Genomic DNA, 26,205 nt, shown 5'->3' on the forward strand with positions numbered 1-26,205 from the left:
CGTGACATTTGACAGGTGAATGGCCAAACAAAACCTCGATGAAGCGCTGTGTTTGAATCGTGGCGTTATTCCAAATATGTTATTCTGGGTGGAATTAGGGTAGACTGTCGAAATATGGTGGCGATATTATAAATCCGTTCATCGATATGGCTACAAACAAAAACTATGGGTTGAAAGGCGGCGTAAGTAACAAACGTATAGTTTGATTAAATGTAAACACGGAACTGTATGGCTTAAACAAACAGTATACATTCAGCTTTAAGATATTGCTTAAAATCTCACGCTGATTCCAGGCATTCAAGAAGTCAAAAAACATAAAAAGACACATAATATTATGAATTTTAATATTAACTATACACAGTGCTTTGAACCCGTATAAAAAAAAGGCTAATATTTTGTTAATCTGTGTCATTGGCCATGGATCAATGATCCTAGTTATTTATTGGAAAACCACGCATTAACCTTCATAATGGTCTATTTTTGTAATTAGTACTACTTTAGCCAGCATGAATATACTAACAAATAAGAATAATTAAAAGAAAAACAACGTATCGATCTATTTATGAACAGGAAAACGAAAATTGCAAAATTATCCGATATGTTCAGAGATACGCAGACGACTGCATGGGTATCAAGTTCCATTTGATTCGTTATATAATAGGATTCTGTTATGAATCGCTTCTAAACAAGGAAGAAATGTTATACCAATACGAATAAAAATAATTTATTAAATCCCGGCTTAAGCTTGATATTCGAATCTGTTTCTAAAACTGCCTTTTCTCGTGGAATAAATCTCGTCAATATTTCCTTTGATTTTGATAAGTAAGTGGAACGCACATCAATAACAATTAGCATAATGGCTAAAATTTGAAGTAAAACTTTTACAAGTCAGAAAGAATAGAATGAACGCGATAACAGTTTTCAGTATTGTAGCAGAAAAAATGTGTTTTCGTTACAAATTTGACAGTTAACAAAATGATTTACATAGAGGTGTTAGGAACAGAGAGAAAGAAGAAGTAATACCTAACGTAAAATTTGACAATAAGTAAGCACCAACATACATGTAATAACATAAATACATATAGGCTATGTAAACAGCGAATTTTCCTGAGCTTTTTCATTATGGTTGAATATAGATCTACTGGCAGTGAATGTCAATTCATAATTCTTAAAACTAAGCTGAATACCTGGCACGTTTAATGTTTTTTTTTGTGTCTCTTCCTAATCACATTTTGTTTCTGGAATGTAATAGGCTAGAAAAGACAACTATGATTCAGAGAGCCGTTCTGTGGACAGTAGACAGGTAAATCCGACTTTCGATCCCGACCCTGATTTATACGCAGAAAGGAGAGGTCATAGGGTAAGATCAGGTTATATGTTAAAATGAAATCATGGGATTGGTACTGGGATTCGTCCCATTGAGCATTCAAGTATTATATATGTATCCTAACATAATGGTTTTATACATGTAACTGTAAAGGACATTAACGAGTAATATGAGTGCTATAATCAGTCAACAGAAATAATGTTTACTATCTTGACTATTTAAAAACAAAGGAATTCACGCACTTCTTTTGTGTATCTCACCATATTTAGGTTACAGACCACGAATTCAACCAGTGAGCATTTGGAACGTACGTAAAAATAGTCCTACGCAGAAATTACTCCTGTTCCTCATAGTGCTGTGAAAAAAGTTCTCATCTTATTTAAAAAATTTGAACAGTTTCTGAAAGGAAAAACATTTCTGTACATTTTATAGGTGCATTTTGCTTCTTGTGATGTGAAGCCTAATCTCCATAATGATTTCTAAATATACCCCTATCTTGTGAAAACACTGCTATTTATAGACACTTCACTTCCGGTGACCAGTACTGCACTGTAAGTCTGCTAACCTCACATGCCATTCTGAGGATTGTGAGCTGACATATGTAGAATCATGCTGATATATAGTCCTCTGCAGGTTAAAGTTAAGGTAAAGTCCAGAGAAGCCATTGAATATTGAAGTGAAATTAGTGGTTTCTAGCCTTAATGAATACATGTACCTGTTTTGATTATCTCATCTTGAATTTGCGCATTTGTACATTTATATGGTGTATGTAACTTACAGAATAGAGAGAATCATTATGACTCAGAGGAAACTTCATTAGGAAGCCGACAAATATCAACCAAACGAGACCCAGGAGTGTACAACGATAAAAAGGGCTACTCAAGAACGCCATCTACAGTAGGTAACACAAATAATGTTCTTTCTATAACTACAGACGACCCGTAACCTTAATTTCAAATGAAAATTTGATGTCCAAATATTGAGGTTTCGTATGACCTCCTCTCGAATTGTAACCTTTGTCTGTGAAGCAATTGACACAAAACAACTGATCAACATAAAACAACATGTAATATTTTAAAACACCTATTTCTTTTTATTTTTCCTGTAAACAGAAGAACGAATGAATCTGATAATATGTTTGAATAGAATGAATCTGATAATATGCTTGGATTGATATAATTTTGAAGTGTTTGTTTCAGGGCACTGGAGCTACTGTAGAAACAACGGACAGCAAGAAGCAGATTTTTGGAGAAGATGAAAATGAAGAGCGTGGGAACTGGACTGGGCGTTTTGATTTCCTCCTTTCCCTATTAGGATACGCCGTAGGACTCGGCAATGTTTGGCGGTTTCCTTATTTATGCTACCGTAATGGCGGAGGGGCCTTCTTGATCCCCTTCGTCCTGATGATGGGATTAATTGGGGTTCCTCTATTTTTCATGGAGGCATCACTTGGGCAGTTTTGTAGCAGTGGGCCAATGACTTGTTGGAAATTTGCTCCGATGTTCAAAGGAGTTGGAATTGCCATGGTTTTAGTGTCAGCATTTACATCATTGTATTATAATATGATTCTTGCCTGGTCGTATTATTACCTCTTCGTTTCTTTCACCAGTAATCTTCCATGGGCAGGCTGCAACAACGCTTGGAACACAAAATGTAAGATGAACATACAATGCACGCATGTTATAGAACAAAATAAACGAAGTTATCAGCTATTCTGAAGTGTTCAAAACAGATTATAAACCTACAAGACTTATCAAATTCAGTATTTTTTACAATTATATAAGCACTTATTTAAATAATTATATGTCACTGGGTTTTTCGTGAAGCTTTGACTTTCGATTGTTTCAAGGGGTAGCTTTATATCATTTATATCTTTTAAAACCTTTTGAAAAAGTAGAATTATTAATACATTGCAAGTAAATATCGCCTATATTTTAATTTTTAAATATATTTCACTGTTCCTTCTTTTCTAGATTGTGCAGACAAGCTGCCATTAGTAAAATGTTTGTCAGAAACAAAGTACTTGAATGGGACATGCTACAATGGAGAAGAGTTCATTGGACTGTGGAATGATACTATGTTTACTAAGGTTACTGGATTAAAAAGAATATCAGCCGCTGAGGAATACTGGAAGTAAGTGTAATATCTGTGGATAAACACAAACTTAGTACTTAATTCAGGTGGGACTAATAATAATTATGGTAAGCTTACGCTTTTAAGTACAATATTATACTGAAGCATTTCTCGATCTTGTGCCCAATGAATTTTGTTTGTGTTAAATGGACTGTGACATAAAAAAAGTCATCTTTAGGGACATAACAAGGGAACACAGAACAACAACGAAACAAAAATCAATCAATCAATCAATCAATCAATCTTTTTGTCAAGAAAGTACAATACTGCAATAAACAGTTTTGACTTAATTGTTTCAGTATGGATACAAAAATCAAATTGCATTGTTAAGAAAATTACTACAATTATTTCCCTGATATAAAAGCGTCAATAAGTCTTTATCTCATGTCAGATTAAATTGAGATTTTTATAAACTTTGCTTATTCTTCCAGTAATAAGGCAATTACTATTACTGATGGCATCGATAACTTTGGTCAACCTAAATGGGAGTTAGTCTTGTGTCTTATGTTGGCTTGGTTTATTTGTTTTCTCTGTCTTCTGAAGGGCATCAAAACAACAGGAAAGGTATGTGGTTATTATTTAATTATGTTCACTAAGATTCAATTGTAAAACTGTTAAAACGGAAGTGAACTAACAAAGAAAGATTTTGAAAACAACTCATATTCGTTGACGATGCTACAGTACCGAGAGTACAAACAAGGACACAATAATACCAGAAGTAGACTGAGAACACATCGCACAGCACAACAAAATAATACCAGGAGTAGACTAAGAACACATCGCACAGCACAAAACAAAACAAAAAAATATAAGCAGAAATAGCAAGAACTGCAACTAAAAAGAGAAAATGTAATCAGGTGCCTCGCTTGCTGCTTCAAAGACACAAAACATCTAATTGTGAAATGAATATTTAGTATTATTCCAGAACACTGACCGGAGCTTTATCAGATTATAGTTATAGTATTTACAAAAATTCAATTTTCAGGTTGTATATTTCACCGCCATATTTCCATTCGTCGTTCTTATCATATTATTTTTCCGTGGTGTAACGTTAGACAATGCTGGAGATGGCATTTATTATTTCATTGTTCCAGACTTCGAAAGGCTTTTAGATGCTCAGGTACATTTGTCTTATATACAGTGGTATTGTGATGTTAATTGTGCTAATGTTAGCGGAAATCCCATACTCATAGTATCATAATGCTTAACAATTTGTAAACTTTAAGATATATTTGACCAGTGCCAATGCTTTGAATCGAATTCTTTTGGAGGAAACCCCTAATATACGTTGGGGAAAAAATCTGAAATAGTACTGGAAAAGGGAAATTCCAATTATCGATGTTTTATTTTGACGACTCGAGTAATAACAGTCCTCTGAGTTCTTTATCAGAACAAAGCTGATTACGTAACTTCAATTGCTAATCGATACAACAAATTTTCTGTCAAATCATAAGTATTGTTTTTAGTTTGCATACTTATCTTCACTATAAGGACACATTTGCATTGTTCCATATCTTTTACTGGAAAAAAAGATTTGAATCTTATGCATGCAAATGTTAAGATCTAAGTTTCTATACGTTTGACATTCATATAATGTGTTTTACCGTTTTCTCTCTGTCGTAATAGTTGTTTCTATTGCCACAAATTTGTTAAATTTATAATGGTAATTTAACAGCAAATGATATAACTTTTACGTGATCTGGTAGGTATGGAAAGATGCAGCAGTACAGATATTCTTCTCAATGTCTATAGCTGGTGGTGGATTGGTTACTTTGTCAAGTTACAACAGATTCCATAATAATATACTCAAGTAAATATATCAGTGTTTAATCTATTGCCTTCATGTCAAGTTTTGTCTTTAAAGTTACACTATGTATAAGTTATACATCTACATATGTGTATGGCATGTCCATCATTGGTATATTTAATCTTGGGGTGCCAACAGTTTGATGTTTACGACAATTTCATCTTCATTTCTCCAACACTTTCAATCCAATTGTGAACAAACAAACACAGAGAAAATGCATTGAGGGGTTAAAACGGTGTACACATTTGGATCACCAATGTTTAAAATCAAGGAAGAATACGAACAAAACTAATCAAGGGACACAATTGGTATGCGGTCAATAGTTTTTACAAAATAATAAAGTATCATCATTGGTCGAAAATCTCACAAATTTTCTGTCTCTTGTCTTTTATTGTTGTCTTCCAACACAAAATGAAGCAGACGGGGGTTTTATATCCAAACATCATGTCAGCGCCCTATTTAAATAAAAAAATTGGGTTCTGTGTGGCCATTTTAGTATCGTAGCAATGTTATTATCCTCGAGTGTTATTGTTTGTCTTGCAGAGATTCTATCATTGTATGTGTGGGAGATACATTTACGTGTATTTTTGCTGGTTTTGTCATTTTCTCATTCTTGGGTTACATGGCAGGGCGATTGAAAGTCCATGTCAAGGATGTTGCACAAGATGGTAAGTGCAATGTCAATCATTTATAATATCGATATCTTAATAATATGATAAATATTCGTTTTCATTTCGATGTATGTCATTTTCGATATTATAATAATACCTTTGTTATTGATTTATTCATATACGGAATAAATGATATTTCAGAGAGGCTTAGATTTTTCAAAATATTGTGTAAACTTGATAGGGAATGTATAACACACATTGTTTCTTGCCGTTTTTAGACTACAACATTTCTGAATCTATTTGTACAACTACATTATGTATCCGATTTTATAGAGAATGAAAATGCAGTTCTTTGGTTCATATTATGATCTCGTCCCATAAACAAATCGTAGTTTAATGTTCGAATAAAGTCAAACATCGATCGCGTGTATTTATTAACATAAACTACCCGAACTCGATGTGTTTACTATTGTGTTAAAATATCCCAATTCAAAGCTATCTTTGTTCTTATACTTGTAGCAAATAAAACGCAACATAAAAATAATACACAGTCTAGCATATTGTTTATCTAATTGTAAGTATTACTATAAATAACGTATTGTCGTTCATGTTTTTAGGCGCAGGTTTAGCTTTCGTTGTATATCCAGAGGCAGTAACAAGTATGCCTGGTGCACCATTCTGGTCGATATTATTCTTTCTGATGTTAATCACACTTGGTTTAGATAGTCAGGTTAGTTAAAACAACTGTTATAATTATATTCGTTGACATATCAAGCTTTCTTGTCACTTTACTTACCCGCCGGGCTATATGTCTGCCATATTTATTGAAAATACTGCTAAACAAAACAAAGTAAAAAAAAATATGGATATCAGGACGCCAAAAAATATTTTAAAAAATACAAACAAAAAGACATTAATTCTTATATTTTTCTCTCACAAAGACTGAACCAATGCAAAAAGGGTTTTAATTGATTGATATAATACCCCATTCAATGAATGGGAGCTATATTGGAATCACATTGTCCGCAGGTCCATCCGAATTTCGTCCCAATTTTTCTGGTGACATTATAGATACATGTACTAAGTAATCGACTTTTGGGTGCTTTCCGATATCAACTAACCAGTACGAGTTGGGATTATACCTAGCAATACAAAGCGTGCCACTGCATGTTTTGTTTTAACTAAATTAGCTTTGAAGATTACAAAGACTGAAGTGGCTATTTTTAATAGTAAGACATTCATATTCATAAAAGTCAAAGTGACACAATTTACTGATTCATATATTTTATTCCAACTTTATTCAATAAATTGCAGTTTGCTATGTTGGAAACAGTATTGACAGGAGTAACAGACCAGTGGCCGCATTTACGAAACTCAAAGACATTGGTTATCTACTTAATCTGTACTGTATTCTTCCTTGTAGGACTTCCACTCACATGCCCGGTAATGAAACATGGTTTGAAGCCAACTCGTTGGCTGTTTAATATTATTTAAACCATTCATGTGCAATAAAAGTCCTATTAAAATCTAAAGCACGGGTCAATTGTATTAATGCTGTCTATTTTCTGTCATAGAAAAAAAATCCGTAACTCATTATGTACTGAAAATAGATAATGTTATAACGGAATAGATATCCAAGATGTATTGTTTTGTAAATACCATTTACATTGTTTAAGTCAGTATGAAACTTGGTTCACCCAGTCCGTGCTCCCAGTTTTTAGTGGAGTCCGGGTTACTCATTTACTTTTGTTTCGATGTACATGTATGTTTTATATTGGTTTTATTTTTTTGCTTTTACCTATATCACTATCTAATTGTTATCCCTGGTTTACCTTCCATAGTAAACAGGAGTTAAATTAAAGAAAACGTACACAAATTTACAAAGCATAAAACTAGAAAAAAAACTTTATATATTTTTATGAATATTGAATCATACTTCCCACACTTGTAAAACATAGCAGAAATATGCGAAAAGCTTTTAGGTCTGTCATAATAAGATATTTCAACTTACGTTCAGGATTACTTCCTTCTATCAATTTTTTAACTTATGCAAATATGCATTGATTTTATTCATCACCAAGACCATCTAAGTATATTGGACATAACCTCCCCTCCCTTCTTATGTTCTCTGTTACCAGTTTTTGTATTACAATGTATACACAATCATAAGAATACACCCGTACCTTATGATTTTTTAGAAAATATAATAAACATATTTCAGGGTGGTATATACCTGCTTCAAATACTCGATAACTATGTGGGAGGTTGGACCCTTCTGTTGATAGGTTTTGCTGAATGCATATGTATATCATATGTATATGGTAAGTGGTATACCGTTTGTTTAGTTCTCAGTGATATACTGAAGGGGCTTTTTTTGTAACTGAAATACTCGTGAAATTAAACAGGTAGCGTTTTACTTTTGCATCAAATGATAATCAAATTGCTTAAAAAAGTGACTTTTGCACAACTGAGTGTATTACCTTTGTGCCACAAAAATCATATACTTTTTGCTCCGTAGAACAGGTAAAATACACTCAGGTTAATTAGAGTATAAAAACATGCTCTGTATTTAAGATGTTTTCATCTTGATATTTAATAAAATCAGATTCGTTCTAGTCAACTACAACATTTATAAGAAATATCACCGAAACTAGTGACGGCAGGTGCAAGTGAGTTCTAAAGAGATCAACAGGAACCCATGTTAATATGGATCTGTTTGAATTCTTCATATTAGACCTTGGTAATAAAGTTTTAATAATGAAAAGAACCTTTTTTTATTCACTAAACCATAAACAAGTAGCACTACGAATTGATATGACTTATCTTCTATAGTTGCTTCTAGCTGTGAATTTTCTAACTGTATAACATTACATTGATATCCAGAGGAAACGACAAAACGCATGAATGATAATCTAGGGACGAAAACTATACCTAGTCTTTATTGAGTATATACATATCGGCAAAATATACAAAAATATTTCTATTCATTATGAATTATGATTTCCATTATCTTTATCCACCTGTATATGGCGCAAATTAAAACATTCATTCAATGGCGTTAAAATAATACACACCCATGACGCAAAAGTAATATAGCTCAATTACAAATTTGGCGAAAAAGTAAGACGCCTCAAACAGGAACGTTATTAGTATCGCAACAAACCTAAAAAAAGACGATTTTAATACTAGTAAAACTCGCTACTGATTTCCAATTCCGGCAATTCACATTCAATCTGACAATACGCGTTCATACATTCGTAGATTTAAATATAAATGGTTATATTAATAGAAGATGTATACATATTTTGTCAAAAATATAGTTTTATCTATATATTTTGAAATTGCAATGTGCATGATATTCAAAATCAATGTGTTATACAAATAAGATGAGAAAAAAAGTACATCAAATATAAGTATATAAGAAAGGGACTAATTATCTTATCTAGTCACACAGTTGTCCAAAGTAAACACATGGAAAAATATACAACACAAGCAACCAGAGGATAAACGGAAGCATGTCAATGGTCTTCCGATAGAGCATGGATGAACTTTATTTTCGAAATTTATAAATACATATCAAATGTTTAATATGCTGAAAAAAAAACATTATTTGGATTATTCGAATACAAATACATGACATCTTGAATGTTGTACATGTGTCACGGCCTTGTATCCGATCCCATATTTACTGAAAGATCATGACATTTCGGATATTGTACATGTGGCACAGCCTTATACCCGAACATCATTTACTGATTTCTTTTAAATTTTTAATACAATGTGAGGTCAACTAATTACGTATGCATGTTTTGTGGTGCAATAATTATTTCAGTAAGTGTACGATTTTTTCTAAGAGCAAGTAGGTAAAGTAATATAATCTTTTTTTTTTGCCCAAACATGATGAGTACTTTTATGCTGATTAGTTTGTTTCTAAGAATTTATCATATTTATTGACTGTTGTAACAAAGAAATTGTATTCCAGGAATTAATAGATTTATGAAAGACATAGAGGTCATGCTTGGATTTAAAATGCTATTTGTTTGGAAAGTGTTATGGTTGGCAATAAGTCCTCTTGTACTAGTTGTAAGTTTTATTGAGATAAAAAACGACACGAAACAAAATATTTAAAGTAAAACATAGAGTTTTTGTTAAACCACATTTTACATAAAAGACTTAGGAATATTTATAGATCTCGTAGAGCATGTAGTTGTTCAACAGTTCTTGTCAAAGAAAGATAACTCTTAACAGCTTATGTTGTTAATAAGAAATCGTATTTGAATGTCAGTAAAATGGTGCAAAATTTTATGATTTATGATAAATAATTATTTGTGTCAAGAGAAATGAGTTATCTGTTTTCAAAAAAAATATATTTTAAAGAATAATTCGATGTTGTTAAACAATTTTAACTTTTCAGTTTATCTTTGTGTTTACATTTGTGGATTATGAACCCTCGACGTACGGTGTTTATAAGTTTCCAACATGGGCTGATGGTTTAGGATGGTTCCTGGCTGTAATGATGGTTATTTCAATACCTATAGTAGTACTTTACAGAATTGGACATGCTGACTCTTATCTTACGCTGCGTGAGGTGAGTCAAACACACTTTAAATGTCCTTTGTTATGTGGTAATATGTTACCGAAAATATTTTAAAGATGCATTAACTGAAACTGTACAGTCAAAAGGGACATCAGATAGGCAATTTTAGCTGGTACATAACATTTAAGTAATCAAAGGAACCAAGGTTATAGCGGTAATCAAAAGAATGTAATCCAGGGACAAAGACCCGACATGGAAAACAGACATACACAACAAAGAACATACAGTAACTAAAATCATACATACAAAGTAACAAAAGCAAATGAGCAACTCGGACTCCACTAAAAACTGGGAGCATGGACCAGATGCACCGGTAGGGTAAGCGTCCTCTGCTTTTCTAGAAACACCCGCCGAGTTGCTCACAAAAAGTCGTCCGGGGTAGACAATTGAGGAAAGGAAAACTATGACCCGTTGAATAAATCTTTTTTCATGGTGCAGATTTAAGTGCGATGAAATGCTATTTCACTTAATTCTGTAGTGACGCAACAAAAAATTCGTCAGGACCTCTATATTAAATAACACCTCGTGCTATGAATAAGCTTACTTTTGTTTGGTGTTGTTCATAATATAAAATACAAAATAGCCCTAATAATCAGGATATATAAATAACAAATGGTTGAATTTGTTCTACAGAAAGTGCGAGAATTGATGTCTCCTACAGATGAATGGGGACCTGCATTGGTGAAACATCGTCAGTTAGTTACGTATGTAGATGATTGGGTCTTAGATCCATGGGTTGAGAGAGGAGCGTACCTTAATAAAGCATACTCCAGCTCCCGGTCTTTGGACAAATCTTACATATCATCTAGGGTAGGATATGTTTAATCCAATTAAGTTAAGGCAACTGAGTGTTTCTGATTTTGACTAAGCACATATAATGATGCATTTTGGGGAAAGTAATGCATTGAATTACCATTACCTTTGAAGCAAAATTAAGAGCATTACACATTACATTGAATAACTTGAAAAAAACTAATGCATTACAAAGCATTACCATTACACTCATTAAAATTACCCCATGCCTGATATGAACTAACAGATGAGATATCATATTCTACTAATATACATGTATGACAAAGTATAGCAACAGAGGAAACAAAAATTCTAATGAATAAAACAAAGATGAATAACGTGAAATGATAGGGCTTTAAAACTATAAACATGTCGGTTACTTTTTTGTGTCAAATGGTTAGTGTCAAGGTGTTAAACTTTAGATAAAAGTTGAAAAGATTTTCATGCAAAAATAACATTATACATATAATACATGTATCAAAATTTAAAATAACATTTCAATGCTACTAACCTCAAATTGAAAAATTAACATATGTCTTATTATATATATATTTTTCTAATTTTTTTAAACTTTTTATTTATGTACATGTCGCATACAAAAATTGAAGCATTTAGACATGCATTGTCATTTTCATAGGCTTCCAGCGTATATTCAATACCAGGATATCGAAAATCAGCTGGGCAGTTATCAGAAGCTGGAGTATCGAGAATAACAACCCAGACGCTTGAATCGACAGTGTGAAATATGGAAAACAACATATGCTTCTTATTTATGACTTGACAAAACACATTATTGTTTTATAAAACTCCCGGTGTTACAATCAATCTAATTGATGGCAAATGTCGGCTCGTTGTTGCAGTCTTGTGGAAATGGATGACAATCAACCAAATAATTGTGTGATAAAAACTGTTGGTTATTACAATTTCAAAATATTAATTTACGTATATACTCTATTTTAAGATATTAAGCTGTCTTATACATTGTCTTTTTACAAACGCGTAGTTATTTTTTTTTAAGTAGTTATAAATTTGTAATTTTTGATTTTGCATTTTTTGTTGTTGTAACGTTATATATGATATGTTAACAATGTACCAGGATGTATTTTTTATTGGATTATTTTGGGAATTACTTCTGGTAACTTATATTACTGATTCATTTTACTGAGATGAGATTACACTTTAGTTTTAATTGAATTTCCTTCCCATTGTATATCGTATTAGTAATATTCGTCATCGGCATTTACATCTCTGTATCTTTTAACTTTAAAGATTGTTTTTAATACATTTCAAATGTTCATAAAATCATTTAAGTGTCAATATAAAATAAAAATGATGATTTTAAGTAACTAAAATGTTGGTGAATGAAAGTGATACATCGCGATGTTGCTACATTTACCATCATCCCAAACTTTATTCGGGACACAATAAACAATTGGTTTTAATTAAATGAAAATGAATAAGTGCATTTGCTGTTCTAAACATATATATTTCAAAGAAAAGCTGTGCTCACATATCGGTAATGCATGTTCAATATTATAGAATGAATATGTACTGTTGCTTATTTATAAGAAATGAAGTAAGATACAAAGAGTAAGTTTGGCACTCTAGTAAAACATTTGTATTAAGAAATGCTATCAAATATTTAATGCGATACGTTTTGAGTTATGTACATATGTAAATACTTTAAAAAACTTGAAATTATAAAGGATTAATACAACGGAATTTGATGATGAGAATTCCTGTCAGTTTTATTCATGTTGATGAGGTTCAGGGAATAAACGATAAAGATACTTCACTCATACTCTAAACAATTGACTGAGATGCCAACAAGGCATGTACGTGTGAGCTTAACTATGTAAACAACGGTGGAAAAAGTTTTAAGACGCGAGTTTGAGCAGATTTGATATTAATTATCTTCAAATATGAAACTAAGTGTGCTGCAAACTACATAATTAATTTTCAATTTGGTAGATGATTCAAATTACAGAGTCTTAAAAACGTTAATAAACAGCATGATATAATGATTTTTGGGAGCATTCAGTTATTAATCAGCTTCCAATTTTCTGTTTGATAAGACTATGTAAACGGAACTATTTAGCGAATTGGTTACATCACTCTATCTCATACTACAGATGCTGGAGTGATTAATCTCTTGGGAGTAAAATTGTAATTTGACGAGTATTCAGAAAGGTAAGAGCATTTTGCTTCCTTTAATACTTTAACTGTGTAAGTGCTGAGTAACCTAACTTGCATTTACATTTAGAGATATAATGTTTGTTTTTCTGAATCGAAATATAAGAATTAAATCAGTTTCAAATACAGCTTCCCCAGTTCTAATAGTATTTACCTGTGCTTTTTCTCACCTGCCGCGATGAGTCAGAGAAATCGACATAAAAATAGGAGTGATGGTTAATATGACAAACTTGCAATAATATAGGCACAAAAAGGTAATTTAAGGTGAATTTGACCGGTTGATTCTTCAAGAGCGAGAGATAAAAATAAAATATCTTGTTTGATGTGTGTAGTAGTCTGATAAGTTTAATCAATACTTTTCTGGCAGACGATTCTTTGTAGCGCGTGCAAAAAGTGTTGAAAGGTAAGAAAAGTTTGTTTACAATACTATTTTTGCTCCTGTAGTTTCCCCTTTTCTCGCTCTTTTCCTGTAATTACAAGTAACACATTCGTCAGTACGCCTAATTGACCACTATTTTGTGCATCAGCGCTTTGTTACTATATAAATAGATAAGAGATGATTTTTTTCTTCATAGGAATGTATTATATTTCATACGTTTCATATTATTACACAAACTCATAATAATTATTTTTACTCGTATCTGAAAAAGACGCTTGAGCTTGTCTGAAATGTTTGTGTTTTGTTTTATTATGAGTATACTCGTCGTTGTGGAAAGGACTTCCCCATCATAAAACCAGATTCTATCACAATGTCGTAGTTCATTAGGATTTGACATTATATGAGTAACCCGGTGAGTGGTTCTTACGGGTTCACTTACTTTGTACCCAAAGGTTTTAGCGGAGTACGGGTTTTATATTTATTATTTACTTTGTGTGTGTTTTCTTTTAGTTAATTATCTTGTTTATGGTCTGTGTCTGTATCAAGTCTATGTCGTCAGATGCATGATATCCTGTTCCTGAAAGTATTGTCTCCTCCTAGCTTTTTCACCCTTAATGAAACTGATAAAGAATGCAAAATATATACATTAACCACAAAACAATTCTTTGCGTCTGGTTTTGTTTTGGCAGCTGGTATTGCGAATATTTGAATGCGTGCTTATTTTTGTACAGGTATAATCTTAACCGTATCATAAATCATATTTAAATTATATAAATAGGTATTCAAGGTAAATTAATGAAATAGATCAGTTAGTAAGATGTTAATCGTTAGGCATGTCCCGACACAACTAATCGATCAAACTGACCATGATCAGTTATCGGTCACAAATCGAATTATTATTGATTGATTACCTCTGTTCATCGGACAATTATCGATCAAACTCCCTACAGAGTTTGATCGATGTTTAAGATGAATAAAAAGTGATCATTTTTTTATAAGTGATCGGTTAAAACTTAATTGTTGTTAAGTAGTCAGGAATAGTTCAAATGTCTAAGAAATATACTTCTTGCCCATTTTAATGCAATTTAATTACCAAAAGTAATTTACTTCAAAGATTTTTTCAAAGTAACCAATAATCGATCAAACTTTGACCAGAAATTTCTAATCGAAATCCTCGATCAAACCCTTTGGGAATGTGATCGACAAGTGTTCGATAAACAAAGCTTATCAATTGATTATCATTCGATTTATATCCGATGAGTGGTTGATGATCAATATATGTCGGGGCTTGTGTACATTGGTCTCTATTCTCTTGTATGTATTATATTTAAAAATTATCACATTCTACATGCTTTATGTCCTTAAGAAGTATACACATGATATTATTTCGAATGATATTAATTAAATCATTTCATATTCAGCATTTACCCTAAACATTTATTTTTAAGTATATTTAAGTTTCAATACACATAATATTTGAAGGCCTGAATATTTTGTTTAAGCTTTCAAATGTCAAATAGTCAAATTTGGCGACCAAAACTGACACCAAACACCTAAACGTTCCTAGTGTACAGTGTTATAACAGGCTTAAATATAAATATTTTTATCTAATACGATATTTCTTTCCTTGTTATATTAAACATCTGACTGAACAAAGTCGCAAATTTCAGTTTCGTTTCTTTCTAACTCACAAATAGTTAATCTGCAAAATGCTTTTCTAAATCTCGATTTGATACCTTCAACAACGAAATAAAAAAGAGTTATCTTCTCTTTATCTACAAACCTGCATGTGTTGCAGACAGTTAATTTTTACTTTAAAAAAACCCACTTAAACAAAGATGAACTTTCCACTTTCTACCTGTTATATAAATAAATAACTGGGAGCACCTGCTTACGCCTGTTTTAGACAGTTTTATATTGTTTCAATGGCCCGGGTCATTATTCTTCAGAAATTTAATTGTCTTTTTGACAGATTATGGTGAAAAATGATGAAGACATTGCTTAAGTAAAACCAACTAGCAGAACGAAAGGCTCGCAAAACGCAACTTTCAGGAAAATAATCTAAGGCAAACTGACAAATTTGTCAAGGCTAAGTCTTATAAGCTTTTTCAATACACTATCGAACTTCAAATTATTACTTCAATTATTGGATACACTGTTAAATATCAGATTCTAGTAATGATTGACTGTAAGTCAGTTTCGAAAGACATGCAAACTATGTTGTTCGTTTGAGTGAAGGTTTGATTCCTATTAAACGAACATTTTATATATTCTACTAGTTTCAACGTTACGTAGTCCATGCAAAAGAGGGAACCAAGGTTATAGCGGTAATCAAAAGAATGTAATCCAGGGACAAAGACCAGACATGGAAAACAGACATACACAACAAAGAACATAAAGTGACTAAAATCATACATATAAAGTAAAAAAAGTAAATGAGCAACTCGGACTCCACTAAAAGTAGTCCTGTCTTTTTAATCACTGCTGCTCGATAAATAACATAGTACAAACTAGTATTGGAGTTTTATTTTACCTCGAGTGCTTAATTCTAAAATCAAAACTGGTATTTGAATGCTCGCATATTGCATAGATTTACTTTTAGTAACTTATAGATGTAGAGTAACGGCCGTTCCTTTCATTTTGCTTTATAACTATATTTGTGGTTTCTATCCATGAGGTTTGAATAATCGTTAAAATTAAATTGTCGTAAGTAAGAGCATTTTTATTTCAAGAAGATCTTTTCATGTCTCCCTGCTCATATTTCGAGATTATATAGTAATACCATCAAAATTCTTTAATGTAGACAACTTGGGTGAAAATGTCATTTTCCTCTCAAAGAACACAGAATGTTTTATTTTACACTTTATGAATACCCGCCCCTCCGACTATTAAATGCGCCTGTAATTTGGAACCAGCTTGCTTCTTTCATGTTGTAAAAGCACAATTTAAAAGCATCTGGATAAAACATATATTTGCTAAATGGCACGTGCGATGAGTTCAAAGGCTCCCAATAATAGTGTCTAATTAATTACAAACCAATATTTTTGCTTAAGCTAAATACAACATACTTATTGTTTGATTTTCATAAAATCCTAAAGCTGATGTTTGTTTAAGACTTAAAAGTTTACGGTTGAAGACATGATATATATTCATTACTCCAAGTAGATTTTTTCAATCTATCGTCTATAACTTTTCGTTGGTCCCTCTTTGAAGATTTGGTGTATAGTGGAATGATGTAGTTCCCGGTCATAAATTTGACATTATTTCTAAAATGTTTCATTATTTATTTTTGTACCCAATTCAACAGGTATGTTTTTGGCGTGTTAGCCCGTTCCTCTACCCGTCAATTAATTTGTCCTCTTTTTATCATAGCAATTTCCCTAAAAATGCTGATAAGAATTTCATAAAACATGGTGTGTAGTAGGGACATATTATGTAGTTATGCATGTGTGCAGAAAATATTGAGCCCTCACAATTTGAGGAAAGTATGATTTATAAAACTTACATTTCTAATTTTACACATCTGAAACGCCTTTTTCTTGCAACAATATGTAAATATGCATATTACCACGGTTTATTTCGTGGTGGGTATGTAAACTCCCTTTTTATTAATAAATTTCCAATTTTAACATTTTTGAATTTGGACTTATCTATACGTCCATTCTTATGAACAAGTTACATATATATCTATTAATTTTATAAACTTAGCACTCATTACAATTGTTACTTACTGTAATATTCCTTTGAAATATATTCATAATTGTCTCTATGGGATCCTTATATAGAAAGAGAAATCAAGGGAAGCAATATTATAGCGGTAAAACAGACAAACACAACAAAGAAGACAAAGTAAATAAAATCATACACACAAAGCAACAAAACCAATTGACCAACTCGGACTCAACTAAAAACTGGGAGCATGGACCAGGTGCACCGGTAAAGTAAGCGTCCTCTGCTTTTCTAGAAATATCCACCGAGTTGCTCATAAAAGTCAAGTCCAGGGTAGACGAAAGAGGAAAGGAAAACTATGACAAGTTGAACAAATTAGTTTTCATGGCGCAGATGAGTACACCGTAACGATCCGCGAATTCATGATGACGACCATAACAATGACTTCAATCTTGTAGCAATATAAACCTGTTCCAGAAGCCTATTTGTTAGAATTCTAGCACGATACAAAAAGTATAGAAGTATATGATAACTCATTTCAGTTCCACGACATTTCTCACACTTCTCACCATTTAGAGATGGAACCTTCACGTTCTCATTCAGATTCCTCATTATTTATTTATGTGTGCCTTTAATAAAGGTACAATCATCAACAGCGCAATTCGGATTTAAAATCAATGTTTTGATCTTGAACTTTGTTAGTTTTATGCTGAAGAAAGATATCGGTTATCCGAAATATTCAATGTAAATTGTACTATCATTTGGTGATGATAAACATATTTAAAAATTCATTTATTTTTTTGTTATGTTCCGCATCGTTGTCAATGATCTATCACCCCGTAAAAGTGTTTATTGATTTCAATTTAGACGATTAATTAATATATGTAATTTAATATAATTAATGCAGATTACACTTTTTTCAGAACAATGAGAAGACAATTTAGAAAACATCCCGTGTTTTGGTCTTCGACAGTTAATATCATTTGCTTTGGTATTGTTTACTTTGTTAATGGTTGTTCTTGTACCTTATTCAGAAGAATACGTGAGTACATATTTCATCCATATGGGACAAACTATAATACAAAACGATGCCATCTTTTACCATATTTAGTATAACATAGGTTTATTTTGTATTAAACTGACCTATCATACTATAAAAATATAGGTGTAGGTTGAACATTGTTAAGAATAACGCTAGCTTCAAATATTTATTATAAAATTCATGTCAACAACCGGCTCATGTTTAACTCATTAAACAAATTACATAACACACTTCAAATAGACACAGACAATGACGTATACTACACTTCGTTTGATGTCTTGTCTCCTTTAATTTTTAGACCATATCTTATCTGATATCTGTTTAATTGCATTTCATACTATGATACCTCGAGCACCGTCTCTCCTATTAATAACATGATACCAGATGCATGATCTCAACATCCTTACTCTGGTTTTACTATTTGCTATACTGTATACCAGCTGTATCATTTCCCTTCCGTTGGTAAGGCCTGCAATATACATCTAAAATGCTATGCCTGACCAAACTTTTAGCACGTCTTTGATAGCATTCTTGCCATACGTAAGAAAGATAAATTCATTTAGCTGTCAATTGCTGCAGAGGTTGCTTCGTACGTTTTAATTTATATGACAAAGTTGCACTTATTACCAACCCAGACCTCAGGTAAACATACTTACATGCAGCCCGTAATACAAAACAAATCAATATTGGTTTATTTTCGCATCTTTCAAACTCATGGTACATGTACTGTGGATAAAGGGAAAAAACAAACAGAAATATTTTAAAAGTAAAACAATTACAGTTAGGTTTCGATATTAATCAAAATGTATTTGATTTATGTAGATGTGGTAATATAACCTGGTGTTACATTTTTTATATGACCCAAACAATTTTGTGGTCGTGTAATGGTATAAGGTGTCGTCGTCCTTAGACACTTGGTTTTCTTGCAAAACTTGAATATCAGTTGTTTGATCTTTATGAGATTTTATAACAACCTTACAATAGGGTTCTTAACTACAAAAGAAGGTGGATGTTAAGTTTTGGGGTTGTAGTCCTAACTATGTTAGGATTAAGAGTTAATAGAGGGCCAAAACAAGCATGTCATAGAATTTAACTATGTAACTCCAGTAACAGAAAAGTAATGCCTATAATAGTGTTGTGTATGCCCCTAACCCTACTACAAAGGCTTCTGTTTGTTGTTTTGCTACGTCAGATCTGACTCCTCCTTATCGACAGTCTTTATGGTCACTTAGTTAATATGCGACAGACTGAGATTCTTACCCTCACAAAAATACAGTGTCACGCCATTGCCTAAAATAATCCTGATGTTGTAAAGAAAATGTGTAATAATAAATATATTTTAATGAAAATTGTCTTTCAGTGAATGCAAGTGATGTAAACACGTGTAAACAACCCTTATATTACGAGGTTGACACTTTATATGTAATACGAGCAAAGAATAGAATCTATAGCAGTGAATGTGAAATAAATTTCCTGGACTGGAATGATGCAATAGTAGGGCAACCTTGTGTTAGTTTATGTGTTCGTGTACATAATAATTCCATGAAGAGTTGTGACTTTCAAATGACATATTATGATGGTCTAGGAGACTTGAATGAAAAGGTATTGTATGTTTTTTTATAAATAAAAAAAAAATATTATTGTGCTTTGGAATCTTGTTCCGAATAGAATCTTCAGGTCGGACGTTAGTATCATGCAAATCTACAAACAAGAGATTTTTTACAAATAATTCTCTTTAAGCCATACACTCATGCGGGTACGGTTCTGCTTAGTATTTTTTTTTAACTCTTATTAAAGTGTACCGAAGGTTTTGGGGATAAAAACGAATAATTCAGAAAATAAGAAATAAAAATGCGAACTTATTTGCTGTTGATATATATTGTATCTACATTAGAAAGCCTTTAATCGTGGACACTACTAGAAATTTGTCTTACCCTATACTTTAGATTATCACCAAGGAAAAGCAAATTATTGGAACTTAGTCAAACAGTTCTTCTACCAATTCAAAAATGCTATTCATCATGATCTCATAATCTCTGCATTTTTTGTCAAGATTTAAATTTACGTTAATTCGTCTAATGCAATTGGAGTTTGAATATTGTACAAGGTCATAGTTGCTCATTGGTCATTGTTAATTTTCAACCGAAACATTTGTCGATGAAAAGTATTGTATTCACAAAATGTGTGGTTAAATGTTTAGATTCTTAATACGATACAGATAAACATAACATTCAAAACATAGTTAAAATACAAAAAAAAAATTTAAACAGATAAAAATATCACATATGATAAATAATGATGATGAATTGAATAAACGGTTTCATTTCAGAGCTTTAATTGTCATTCTTTTCCTCCTATTCTTTGGTGTTCGAGGAAAAATGAAATAAAGATTGCTTTCAAAGAGTTAAAGAAATATAGAGGTGATGGTTATGACATTACACTAGAAGTTACGTCTTATTGCTCCGATGATGATGACTCAACAGGTAAGTAATACAATAAAGATTACCTGACATTTGTAAATACAAGTCTCTCTACTTTTTGTCTCGTTTGTGCTATACGGTTATGTTATTATTCCAGTGTTTTCACGTCATAGATATCTCCTCGTTTGCAAATCAGTATCACTACTTCTTCAGTGAACAAGATCTTGAAAAGAAAAATACTTAGCATCATTGATATTACTGATCTTAGTAAATGTGAAAAAATTCATTCGACTAGGATTGTTTGTATCAATATATTACATTGTCATTATTTTCAGCGATGCAACTTCTGCAATATTATAGGTATTTAGAATTTACCTTAATCGAACTTCCAAATAAAAATACATTTGTAAGGTATGAATTGTAACATACATTTATACAGAATTATACTTTGTTGTGATACTTTACTACATTTTATCTGGTCATGACCTTTCCTTTTTAATTCAATTGATTTCTCTTATTTGGATAAGATGAGATATCGGACAGTATTAAGTTAATATATTTACTACTGTTCAAAACTCTTTTTGATACAGAACAAGCGGTTGAGATTAACAATAAAAATAACACGAATTCTTTCTTTTGCATTATTTTGGATTTTTTATTTACGATTTGAGCACTAAATATCCGACTTTTATCTTTGTACCTAATTTACCAGTATACCAAATGCACTTATGCAAATAAATCATTAATGGGCATTAAACCCTACTTCCTGAGTAATGCATTTTGCAAATGATAAAATTAGTATTGATGATTTCTGGAGACTGATTAGTATGAGACTTTTTTGTCTTGTTTCCGAATCCTCTGTTTAAGGAGGTAGACTTAGAGCAAGGGAAATAACTCTTGAAATCAGTGATATGCTTTTCTATTACACCAAAGCCTTTCAAACTTTCCTATGAAACAGTATGAAATCAGTCCGAGGTACTTAGATTCTTACCTGAGATTCAGATGTTAAATGTTGAATACAAACGTTCCAATGATTTGTAAGAGTTGTTTCCCTTGCCCTAGGTCTACCATAATGTATAGTACATTTGACTCCATTTTAAATTGATTAATAAATGTGTTTACACTAAACAGATTAAGGCAAGAAAATGAAAAATGGTATTATTTGTTGAAAGATGGTCAATCGATTGAAAACTTCCCATCTCGCATAACATCAGAACGAATGCAAGATTTTTTATTTATAGGTTCATGTATCATCCATTGAGATCCAATGTTCAAGTGATCGGACTAAAATATGACAAGCTCATATCAAATGACATGTTATGAATTAACTCCTTGCTTGAAGCAGAATACTATAAAATTATGAACACCAAGAAACAAATTTCGCATCTCTACTTAAATGTAATGCTCTCTTTGCGATTGCAATATATTGTCCCATCAGGATATGAGTGAAATGACATATTTTATCACGGATACATATTTAAGTGTGTGAGGTCGTACTATATGGCTTGCAGGTTTCAAGTAAAGAATTCAAAGCATAGTAACTTTAATACCTTCTCTGTCAGTGTCAAACATAAACACTTCAACATGTTACAAAGATGTACATTATATAATATTTCTTTGATATTTTCTTTTTGTAAGTGACAGGGTTCAATTGACCTCAGGGCGCGTTTGATTATTTCACCACCTACAAAGTTATGATAAAACAAATGAAATCTTCGTAATACAAGATAATTATGTTTACTCAAAAGAATCTTCAGTGTATAAATATAATTTCCTCAACACAAATGTTATCGTTTTCCATTATTTATAATGCAAGATGTATTTTACAGACTGGTATATCAAAGCAGATTTGATTTCTGGAGTTGTGTTTATTGTGAGGTTATTTGTATAATGTTTAATGGGAAACTTTTGCGGAAGGACTTGCAATGCATTAATGAACAGCGAGAAAAAAAAGGATATTTTAGCGTCATGCTTCTTTATTTTCAGTTTTAAATTACATAAGAACTAATTGGTCAAGCGAGTGAGATACGTATAACTTTATCAATTAATACTTTAATTAAGCAATCAAAACATATAAATCGTGTAATAAATACTTTTTTGCATTCGATTGGAGTGCTTTTGGCCAAATTGTTCCCCCATTTTAAATCAGTTTCTATGGCTCTATGATTTTTTTCGAATTTTTATTTTGTGAGAGAATGGCGGCCACTTTTTAAATTTTATGTGACCGATAGGAAGCCCTTGTTGAGGCCTATTTTTAAATCTAGTATGAACTTTCTACGACTTTTTGTTATTTTATGACTATTTAAAAAAAATGCACATCTACATGCGGTGGTCCATTTTTGTGTCAAGTTTGATTTCAATCCATTTAGCCGTTTATATATGTATATAAACATGACAAACTAGTTTTGTCTCATATTGTATTATGTGCTTTTAAGTGTTAAATCAATTCAGTAACTGTTACTAATCATTGTACGAAGTTGATGGAAATGTGTTTTTTAACTATGCTTTATAAGTATCAAACGTGTTCTTCAAGATTGCATATCAGATTGTTTTCTTTCAAATTTTGTGTATAGTTGATTTTTAAGACTTATCATAGAGACAAATAAAGTTTTAGCGTTTATAGTTGACCTTGCACATGTACTCTTGCATTCTCTGCCACAGAAAGACTAATAACTCGCAAACACTGGTTGTAGATTTACCAGACATAACTTGAATTATTGGGAACAAATGTACGAATAGTATGTATGTCATGTGTCTTTAATCATGTTTACAAATGTCTTACTGTTAACCAGACATAACTTGAATTATTGGAATCAAATGTACGAATAGTATGTATGTCATGTGTCTTTAATCATGTTTACAAATGTCTTATTGTTAACCAGATATAACTTGAATTATTGAGAACAAATGTACGAATAGTATGTATGTCATGTGTCTTTAATCCTGTTTACAAATGTCTTAATGTTAACCAGACATAACTTGAATTATTGAGAACAAATGTACGAATAGTATGTATGTCATGTGTCTTTAATCATTTTTACAAATGTCTTACTGTCCTGTATAAGTAATAAACTGAATCAATTTTGTAGGAAATGATTCCAGCAATAAACGTGGACCATCATATAATGAAGAAAAAAGGAGAGAGGAAAAACGTACCAGAGACACTGTAATAATTGCAGGTTCTCTTGTCAGTACTGTTTCGTTCATTCTTGTCATATGTTGGGTAACATATTGTTGTTGGAAAAGGCGGCATCCGTCAGATTCGAACAGATCTCAAACAGCAGGAAGTGCTACGTCTTCATCGACGCCAAAATCGGAAGGTAGACGTTACCACATATGATTTTGCTTTCAAATTTACGAAAAAAAATAACATTAAATTTAAAATATGTCCTGATAAAAGTTGTAATCCAGGACATTGTGAAATTCTATTTGAGTTATGACCTACTCAAAATGTTAAATGTTAAGGGAGTAACGTAAACAATATATCCCTCAGCAGGTAATTTTAAATTGAGAATTCTAACTTAGCTGAATAATGAGTTGAGATAAGTATCATCTTCCTGTCAGTCTGTTGCATAACACATTTTTCCGTATTACATAACTAAGTGATGAAGAAAGAGATAAAGATGATCTTGTGTCTGTTATAATCAAAAGTTACACAAATTAAGTAAAAACCCCATAGGATTTTAATAGTAGATCGGTTACATTTCCGTGTAAACTGAAAATTCACATTGGATTTCAAAAGAGTACTTGACAGGAATTGCTCAATTTTCACACTCGTATGGAAATTTTAACTTAATGCCGTAGGTCGTTTTGATAAACAAGACCGTTTATCAAACATATTCAAAGCGTTTTCAACTTTTATTCATTTTTGGTACGTTATGGTTGAATGTGGTTTAAGGGCATTGCAATAGAAGGTTTTATTTCAGAGAACGGCGTATATTGAATGTTGATTTGAAGTTAATTTACACCTGCTTTTTTGATCAGTTAATGTGTATTTCAATACTAACCGTTCGCCATTTTATGAGTTTTGTCAGATGAACGTGTTACAACAACAATTATCATTAGACAAATAATGAATATTGTTTTAAAACATATTAACGCCAATGTAAGTATTTCAAAAGTTTCTAAAACAAATATAGAAGTTGTTACCATTTTCAGCATCAAGCCATAGACCAGGTCAATATACCACATATACTGCAACGGGAACGACAACTCAACAGTATCCTCAGCCTCAGTGTAGACCATATTTACAACAAAAACCATCAAACCCTTATGTAAATGCATACAACTACCCACAAAGGTCAAATCAAGACAGGTAATTGTATTACCCTTACAACATTAGAGGTTGGAATTCCGTTCCTCCATACCCCAATTAACCTCTTACTTCAGAGCGCTATATTGCATACCGCTCGTTGCGATGCTCAATGTTATCGGCAGAATTACAATAAAATATTTACCATTTAAAACATTTCATACATTTTCTTTACCCTAACACGGGAGACGGTGACTATACTGAGGAAAAACAAATGACTTACCTAATGAGAAAATCCAGCAATCCTGGAAATCCTTTGTGAAAGCAGTCTAAATGAACTTCACTTTTGGTTTTCAGCAATTTGAATGGGTACATCTGGTTGATAAAATTACGGATTTTAATTTGCGAAACGAAAATATCAAATTAACCATCGAATTTTCATTAGCAATTTTAAGTTCTTTTTGCTAAAAAGGTATTGTGTTCCGTACAATTAGTGATAAAATTCAAAATGGCATGTCGCTTTGATATCTGTCTTCATTACATATTTTTTCTAAGTATTGAACAAAACGTTATGGATTTTTATCGCTTGATTTCCGGTGGGTTGAACTTCTTTTATAAAAAACTTAAAATATTTTAAAACACATGCTTAGCTTATTCAAATTTGCGGTGGCTTTTAACAGGTCAGATGCTAGAGGTTAGGATGGCACCAAGTCAGAAATTATCTTGCCAGGCAACCTCTGTCTTCATTACATATTTTTTCTAAGTATTGAACAAAACGTTATGGATTTTTATCGCTTGATTTCCGGTGGGTTGAACTTCTTTTATAAAAGACTTAAAATATTTTAAAACACATGCTTAGCTTATTCAAATTTGCGGTGGCTTTTAACAGGTCAGATGCTAGAGGTTAGGATGGCACCAAGTCAGAAAATATCTTGCCAGGCAACCTCTAGCACTGCTGGAGTAGTAATTGTATATAGATATGT

General features: G+C 31.9%; 2 protein-coding genes and 1 long non-coding RNA gene across 6 annotated transcripts in view; 2 read left to right on the forward strand and 1 right to left on the reverse strand.

The window, feature by feature from the left end:
• Positions 1-17,478, forward strand: LOC148627493 (sodium-dependent proline transporter-like). Of its 3 annotated transcripts, XR_015920842.1 has the most exons (17): positions 1-182; positions 1,253-1,360; positions 2,108-2,224; positions 2,527-2,980; positions 3,301-3,460; positions 3,892-4,024; positions 4,446-4,580; positions 5,167-5,270; positions 5,811-5,935; positions 6,496-6,608; positions 7,193-7,321; positions 8,100-8,199; positions 9,861-9,961; positions 10,293-10,466; positions 11,109-11,285; positions 11,905-13,457; positions 13,828-17,478. XR_015920842.1 is itself a non-coding variant. In XM_088573966.1 (16 exons), exons 1-16 carry the CDS (start codon positions 147-149, stop codon positions 12,007-12,009), a joined length of 2,271 nt encoding a protein of 756 aa, XP_088430092.1. In that variant the 5' UTR covers positions 1-146; the 3' UTR covers positions 12,010-17,478. The 3 variants fall into 3 exon arrangements, 2 of the variants coding, with proteins under 2 accessions (XP_088430092.1, XP_088430100.1); XM_088573966.1 differs by having other exon boundaries at positions 11,905-17,478; XM_088573974.1 differs by having other exon boundaries at positions 1,253-1,303; positions 11,905-17,478.
• Positions 13,317-26,205, forward strand: part of LOC148627494 (uncharacterized) — a 15,161-nt gene continuing 2,272 nt past the window's right edge. Inside the window, exons 1-7 of one of the 2 annotated variants that reach the window (XM_088573984.1) lie at positions 13,352-13,457; positions 13,828-13,863; positions 18,432-18,550; positions 19,911-20,152; positions 20,880-21,033; positions 24,060-24,290; positions 25,129-25,285. In XM_088573984.1, the coding sequence (XP_088430110.1) occupies positions 18,436-18,550; positions 19,911-20,152; positions 20,880-21,033; positions 24,060-24,290; positions 25,129-25,285 (899 nt within the window). In that variant the 5' untranslated portion in view covers positions 13,352-13,457; positions 13,828-13,863; positions 18,432-18,435. Of the gene's footprint in view, positions 13,458-13,827; positions 13,864-18,431; positions 18,551-19,910; positions 20,153-20,879; positions 21,034-24,059; positions 24,291-25,128; positions 25,286-26,205 lie in introns of both variants that reach the window. The other variant, XM_088573990.1, reaches the window with a different exon arrangement.
• On the reverse strand, positions 18,581-21,548 carry LOC148627495 (uncharacterized). Its single transcript, XR_015920852.1, has 3 exons — positions 21,057-21,548; positions 19,207-19,276; positions 18,581-19,019 (listed from the first exon to the last, which is right to left on the reverse strand). It is a non-coding gene; the product is annotated as an uncharacterized LOC148627495 (long non-coding RNA).

The sequence above is a fragment of the Perna viridis genome, chromosome 1 (assembly GCF_037379345.1).
Source record: "Perna viridis isolate PV_CMFRI_1.1 ecotype Kerala chromosome 1, ASM3737934v1, whole genome shotgun sequence".
NCBI lineage: Eukaryota > Metazoa > Mollusca > Bivalvia > Mytilida > Mytilidae > Perna > Perna viridis.